This window comes from Mandrillus leucophaeus, unplaced genomic scaffold (assembly GCF_000951045.1).
Source record: "Mandrillus leucophaeus isolate KB7577 unplaced genomic scaffold, Mleu.le_1.0 Scaffold288, whole genome shotgun sequence".
NCBI lineage: Eukaryota > Metazoa > Chordata > Mammalia > Primates > Cercopithecidae > Mandrillus > Mandrillus leucophaeus.
This window is the reverse complement of record NW_012103009.1, coordinates 375,338-382,120: the sequence shown is the minus strand read 5'-3', so window position 1 is coordinate 382,120 and position 6,783 is coordinate 375,338. Positions and strand designations below refer to the sequence as shown.

The 6,783-nt window shown below is 62.0% G+C and overlaps 2 protein-coding genes across 4 annotated transcripts in view; both read left to right on the top strand.

The window, feature by feature from the left end:
• Positions 1-1,232, top strand: part of ADM2 (adrenomedullin 2) — a 1,930-nt gene extending 698 nt beyond the window's left edge. The window contains exons 2-3 of the mRNA XM_011985598.1: positions 5-101; positions 699-1,232. Of these exons, the coding sequence (XP_011840988.1) occupies positions 5-101; positions 699-1,035 (434 nt within the window). The 3' untranslated portion in view covers positions 1,036-1,232. The remainder of the gene's footprint in view (positions 1-4; positions 102-698) is intronic.
• Positions 1,233-5,027: 3,795 nt separating this feature from the next.
• Positions 5,028-6,783, top strand: part of MIOX (myo-inositol oxygenase) — a 4,153-nt gene continuing 2,397 nt past the window's right edge. Inside the window, exons 1-5 of one of the 3 annotated variants that reach the window (XM_011985576.1) lie at positions 5,028-5,156; positions 5,627-5,707; positions 5,910-5,990; positions 6,133-6,295; positions 6,519-6,586. In XM_011985576.1, the coding sequence (XP_011840966.1) occupies positions 5,142-5,156; positions 5,627-5,707; positions 5,910-5,990; positions 6,133-6,295; positions 6,519-6,586 (408 nt within the window). In that variant the 5' untranslated portion in view covers positions 5,028-5,141. Of the gene's footprint in view, positions 5,157-5,626; positions 5,708-5,909; positions 5,991-6,132; positions 6,296-6,486; positions 6,587-6,783 lie in introns of all 3 variants that reach the window. The other 2 variants (XM_011985578.1, XM_011985577.1) reach the window with 2 other exon arrangements.

Below are 6,783 nucleotides of genomic sequence, written 5' to 3'. Positions count from 1 at the left end.
ATCCCGACGGCCGCCCTGGGTTGCATCAGCCTCCTCTGCCTGCAGCTCCCTGGCGTGCTGTCCCGCAGCCTGGGCGGGGACCCGCGTCCCGTCAAACCCAGGTGAGTCCAGGCCTTGGGCCAGCCAGCCCCTGGCCCCCACAGGGAAGCAGAGTGTCGGGGGCCGCCCTCCCTCCAACCGCCAACTGCTGCTAGGGCTCCCGTCCCAAACCAAGGCCCCTGCCCCAGGCTCAGCAGCGCCTGAGCAGGGCCAGAGGACCCTCTTCCTCTGCCTCCCTGCACAGGGCAGTTGCTTCTCCCCACACACGTGGACACAGCAGCCCCTTTTCTGGGGGTGTCTGCTGGGGGAGGGAAGGCTGGCGGTATCCCCAGGCCCACCTGTGACCAAAGGGAGGGCAGGAGCTGAGTCACCCTGAGCCCTGAGAGTGGTGACCCGCAGAGGCTGGGCCGCGGGGGTGCCCTTTGCTCAAGGAGGTGCCGGTTCCCAGGACACGTGACCCGGGCCACTGAGATGGTCCCAGGCCCCAAGCCCAGAGGGGACGCGTGGGCTTCCCCTGGCCATGCTCCAGGCTGTGTGTGGGTGGGGGCCGTGGGCTTCCCCTGGCAGTGACCCAGGCCTGTGTAGAGGCAAAAGTGGGTAGGTGTGAGGTCTCTGAAAGGCTGAGCCATCCAGTTGACATTCTCCATCTGCCTCTGCAGGGAGCCCCCAGCCCGGACCCCTTCCAGCAACCTGCAGCCCAGGCACCCCGCACCCCGACCTGTGGTTTGGAAGCTTCACCAGGCCCTCCAGCCACAGAGGGGTGCTGGCCTGGCTCCTGCTATGGGTCAGCCTCTCCGGGATGGTGGCCGCCAACACTCGGGCCCCCGAAGACACTCCGGCTCCCGCAGGACCCACGCCCAGCTCCTGCGAGTGGGCTGCGTGCTGGGCACCTGTCAGGTGCAGAATCTCAGCCACCGCCTGTGGCAACTCATGGGACCGGCCGGCCGGCAGGACTCAGCTCCTGTGGACCCCAGCAGCCCCCACAGCTATGGCTGAAGTGGGGCTGGGCCACACCCCTGCCCATCCCAGCCAGGGTGCTGTGCCCCCGTCCAGAGCTGCAGCTGAGCCCCCTCCGCAGCCCAGTCCCGTGGAGCTGCAGACAGCAGGTCCTGCGGCAACAATGCCTGCACAGCGTCGCACACGTAAACCCTCGCACACCTGTAGACCGAGGTTGGTCTATATGCAGTGCTGGTACGTCAAGGAGCCTAAACACCCTGAAATTGTAAACCCTTGGGGGATGGCTGCCAGACCCAGCTGGTGGCAGCACCAGATGCTAAAAAGCGTTTTAAAAAGGAGGCATCTGCCAGGGACGTGGAGCAGAAGCTGGGCCCTGAACCCACAGGGCCACGTCTGGACGAGCAGGGGAGAGGGGCTGAATCGGCCGGAAGCGGCCCCTCCGCTGCTGGTCCAGTCAGACTAAAGCCCGGCCTTGTGCCTGGGCTGTTCCTGCTGTCGTGCACAACCAGCCCTTCCACGTGCCTGCCTGGCCGGGGGTCCCAGCCTCTCCCTCCCCATGCCTTTGGGACAGGACAGGGAGTGTGGGATGCTATAGCCCCCTGGGGTTGGGCAAGGGAAGGATGGTGGCCCTCCAGAGGTCATGAAGGGACCTCTGTGGCTCCAGCTGCCAACCCTGGAGCCCAGACTGAGGTAGCCATGGGGACTCCATCTGGATGCCCTGTGGGAGGCCAGGGAGGGGAACTCAGCAGTTCAGAAGCCACCCCAAACCATTCTGGGACAGGGACACCCCTTCCTACCCCAGGACAGGGCAGGGCTGGGTGGGGCAAGATCCCCCAGCCCAAATAGACCCACCCCACCTCAAGGGGGTGAGACCCTTGTTGGCAGCCAGACAAGGGTGGGGCTCCACAGGCAACCCAGGCGCCCCACCACCACCCAGTGTGGGAGCCCAGTGGAACCAGGTGTGGGGGCAGCAGGTGACTCGCCAAGAGCCCGGGAGGGCTGCCCAGCCCCAAATGACAAGAACAAGAACCACTGCCAGTGTGCACGGACTTGGTGTGTGTTCTTCCCCGGGGAGATGGGGGGCTCATGTGCGTGTGCCGCCCGAGGCTCCCAGTCGTCCAGCAGAACGTGAGGTTCAGAAAGGGTTCCTTCCGCTACTTAGCAAACACTCAGCATTTAATTTGCAAATGTTTGCTAGGGTCACCCTCTCAGCCACCCCATGAGGGTCGCCATGATCACCCCAACTCTAGAGGCTACAGCAGAGCTCAGGACATTTCCCCACAGCCTGCCCCTCAGTGACTACCTCCAAAGGGGAGGGTCCTGGAAGCGCCCACCCAGGCGCTGCCTCTGTGCTTGCTCCCTGAGCTCAGGGATCGCCGGGTCCAGGTAACTGACCTGTGCTCCACGAGGCCCTGTGGGAACAGTCCAGGCTGATCCTGCCCTGTGGAGGCCTCCGTGCACTGGGAGATGGACTAGGGTTGCAGCAGAGGTGGTCAGGGTGGTGGGCCGCACAGCAAGGCAGTCAAGGCCGGCTCCCTGGGAGAAGCACTGGATCAGTGAGGTCTGAGGACAGCAGGCCTTCCCTAGGGGAAGGAGCTGGGAGTGCCAAGTCCCCAGGGGCACAGGAGGCTTGGCTGCTGAGAGGCTGCAGGGTGGAGGGCCCTAGGCCTCTGAGTCATGTGTCCTGTGGTCACTGAAGGGTGTCAGCAGAGCACAGGGCATGAGGACAGAGGGAGGGGACCCCGGGGCAAGGCTGGGGGGTCAGGAGCTCAGTGTCCGCTACTCAACCCAGCCAAAACCCTCCCAGATGCCTCCTCTCCTGCCTAGGCAAAGTCCAGCTTGGCACCCCGTCTGGGGCCTGCCTGTGGTCAGGGCCAAGTGTTCCCTCCTCCAGGAAAGCCTTCACCCTCCTCATGCCCTGTAGTCAGGAGGCCGCCTTCCGTGACCCTCTGCATCGCCTCAGGTGTGAAGCCAGACCCACCTGACACCCTCACGCACAGGCCCAGCAGCACCTGCACTCACCCCCACCTTCGCCAGCAACCACTTCCTGCTGCTGTGGCCAAAACTTCCTCTAGGCTGGGCCCGGTGGCTCACGCCTGTAATCCCAGCACTTTGGGAGGCCAAGTCAGGCAGATCACCTGAGGTCAGGAGTTCAAGACCAGCCTGGCCAACATGGTGAAACCCCGTCTCTACTAAAAATACAAAAATTACAAAATTAAATACAAATACAATAAAATATACAATATTAAAATATTAAATAAAAAATACAAAATTTATCAGGCACGGTGGCACATGACTGTAATCCCAGCTACTCAGGAGGCTGAGGCAGGAGGATCACTTGAACCTGGAGGTTGCAGTGAGCTGAGATTGTGCCACTGCACTCCAGCCTGGGTAACAAGAGCAAAGTTCTGTCTCCAAAAAAAAAAAAAAAAATAGTAATAATACAAAAATTAGCTGGGCGTGGTGGCACACGCTAGTAATCACATCTGCTCAGGGGCTGACGCAGGAGACTTGTCTGAGCCCGGGAGGTGGAGGTTGCAGTGAGCTGAGATTACACTGCTGCACTCAAGCCTGGACGACAGAGCAAGACTCTGTTTCAATAAAAACAAAAACAAAAAACCCCCTCTCTTCCCTTGCACCTTCCTATGAATCCCGCCTGGTCCCACTTCCTGAACCTATCCAGACACCTTCTCCTGACCCAGGCACCACCTGCTGTGGGGGCAATGGCCGTAGCCTCCTCCCCGTGCCTGTCTCCATCCCTCTGGCCAGTGCATGCTGAGCACGTGACCCACGCTTGTTGGGACACTTGAGGATACAGCCTTGCCCCCGGGGGCTGACGTTCTAGGGGGAGACAGAAGGAGACAAACATAGAAGGTAGAGTAAGTGGGTGGTGGAGTGGCAGGGAGTGCTGAGTGCCACGGGAAGTCAGACAAGGAGAGTGCGGGGCAGGTGCCATTTAAATGGGGGGCGCTGGGGTCTCCTCACAGCTCCTTTTCAGCTCAGCTGTGCCAGAATCTTCTTGAGTCAGGTCAGCTCCCCACAGCCCTCACCTGACACCTGAAGCCCAGAACTGTGATCTGCACAGCCCTAGGTATGGCCCCAGCAAACCACTGCCCTCTCCCCTGCCCCAGCTGACTGCTGTTCCCAGACTCTTCCCTGGCCACGCTCCAAGATGCCAGCTCTGCTGTGGGCACTTTGTTCTCCCAGTGTCCTCCGTGCCTGCAGGGCCCATGCATGGGAAGTTGCATTGGCAGCCCGGGTGCTGGCGATTCCATTTCTGCTCCCCACTCTCCATGAGGCCCCTCTCCCAGAGCCTGACACATTCTGTGGCCGAACTCTAGGCAGGTGCTCCTGAGTCCTTTCCTCGACGAGGCTTGACCTCATCCCCATCCTCTCTGGGCCCACCGACCCCGATGTTAGCAAGAATCCTGGTAAATCAGTTTATGGAGGATTACCCACCCTTGATATCTGATCCAGTTCCTCATCTCCCACCCGTGATCTCGTCACCCTGCCGGCCTCCTGCAAGAGCCCCGTTGAGCCGCTCTGGTGAGAATCCCCTACCCTCAAAGGCTCCCCTAGCAACTTCCCATCCGCCGACCCCTCCGACGCCATCAATCTCCAGCTGTCATTGAATTCGGAGGTGAGCTCCTCTCACCACGCTCTCGAATAAAGCTCTTCTCACCATTTTAACAAGTCCTCAGAATCATCTTTTCTTAACGAGCCCCTGCCCCACCTAGAATCATGAGGGGCCTGGGGCAAGTTTTCTCCTCCTGAGATCCAGTGGGGCAGCCGGGCAGGGGTGGTGCAGAGGAGGTGTGTGCTTGAGGGTGGGGTCTTGGGTCTGCCCCTACTTGTGGGACCCCACAGAGGGGTCTAAAGCCAGAGTCAAGCAGGAGGCTGGGCCCACAGACAACCCTAAGCAGGTCAGCGGCTCAGGACAGGAGGGAGGCCGAGTCAGGGCAAGAGGATGTGGGACTGCTGGGGGCTGCTCGTGTGCTGACACATTAACTCCCTGAGGCCAGGAGGAGGGTGGATGGTCACTCATTACCACAGTCACTTATGTAACCTGGGGTGTATATAGGAGCCTGGCTGAGGACACACTCACCAGCCTGCACTTTGCCACCTGAGCGCCGCTTCCTCTCAGGATGAAGGTGACGGTGGTGAGTACCCAGACCCCATGCAGAGAGGCCCCGCTGACTGCTCTCCTGCTGGCCAGCTGCTCCTGCCCTCTTCTAGCTGGCGCTGGCCAGCCCTGCTGCTCCGTCCAGCTGGGGAAGAGCCAGTGGCTGCCGACCCCCAGGCTCCCTGAGGACTCAGTCTCCTCCCAAGGCCGCTTCCACCCCGCAAGGGTGGCCATGGGTGCCGCTCAGGCGTGGTGCCCCCTGCACCCCGGAAGCAGACGTCTGCTGACATTCACTTTGCAGATAAGGACCTGGGAGTGAGAGTTCCTGGGACTCGCTGAGGCCAGGGCAGGGGCCGGGATGATGGTGCAGGAGAGGCTGTGCCCTCTTGTGTCCCCCACCAGCTCTCGAGCGGAGGCAGGCTTGGAGTCTGCAGCCACGCGGGGAATGTCTGCTTCCTCGTGGAGCTGACATGATGGTGAAATAGGTTCAATCCTCCACCTGCCCAGGGCCCAGACCCTTCCCTGGTCTACCGACCTGATGTGGACCCAGAGGTGGCCAAAGACAAGGCCAGCTTCCGGAACTACACAGTGAGTACCTTGACGTCCCGCCCCCCGACCCCCCATCCACACCCTGGGGAGCAGCACCTGCCCCTCACACAGCTCCAGGAGGTGCCCTGTGGGAACCCTCACCCCCATCATACCCTGTGGGGCTGCCTGGGAGAGGGGAGGCACGGTGCCTTGTGTGCAGGGTGGGGGTAGTGCCAGCCTCCACTGACCCTCCGGCCTGCAGTCGGGTCCCCTCCTGGACCGTGTCTTCACCACCTACAAGCTCATGCACACGCACCAGACGGTGGACTTCGTCAGGAGCAAGGTAGGCGTTTCCCGCCGCCCTGTGCAAACGCGGAGGACCCTTGCCCTCAACCCCATGAGCCCACCAGGCACCGAGAGGATGGAGAGGACTGTGCGGTGGGCCTGCTGACCCTGGGCCACGCTGCCTTCTCCTTCCCCACCAGCATGCCCAGTTTGGGGGCTTCTCCTACAAGAAAATGACAGTCATGGAGGCTGTGGACCTGCTGGATGGGCTGGTGGACGAGTCGGACCCAGATGTAGATTTCCCCAACTCCTTCCATGCCTTCCAGACAGCGGAGGGCATCCGGAAGGCCCACCCAGACAAGGGTGAGCCCCAGCTCTGCTGCAGGGGGGCAGGTGCTGCCTCCAAGGGGCAGAATGCAGCAGCCTATAGGGTGGAAGGGGGCAGTGGTGGGCCCAGGCCTCCAGCAGCCCTGCCTGGGTTGAGGAGCAGGCCCTGGGCCCCCCCTGGCTCTCAGCCCCGCAAGCCTGCTAATCCTCTGCCTTGGCCCCTGCAGTCCCCAACCTACCCTGTCCATCCCCCTCCCAGACTGGTTCCACCTTGTTGGGCTCCTGCACGACCTGGGGAAGGTCCTGGCCCTGTTCGGGGAGCCCCAGGTAAGGGCTGGTGGTTGTGGGTGAGGAGGTCTGCATGTTGAGACAAGGTGGGGGGGGCGGAGTGGCTTCAATGCTTGGCCTGGGATACTACCTGTGGGGCAGTCCAGTGCACCCCCCACGGCCCCCCAACAGCTGCCTGTCCCTCTGGTGGCCTCGGTGCTCGGCCTAGGGGACCGGCCAGTGCACCCCCCACGGCC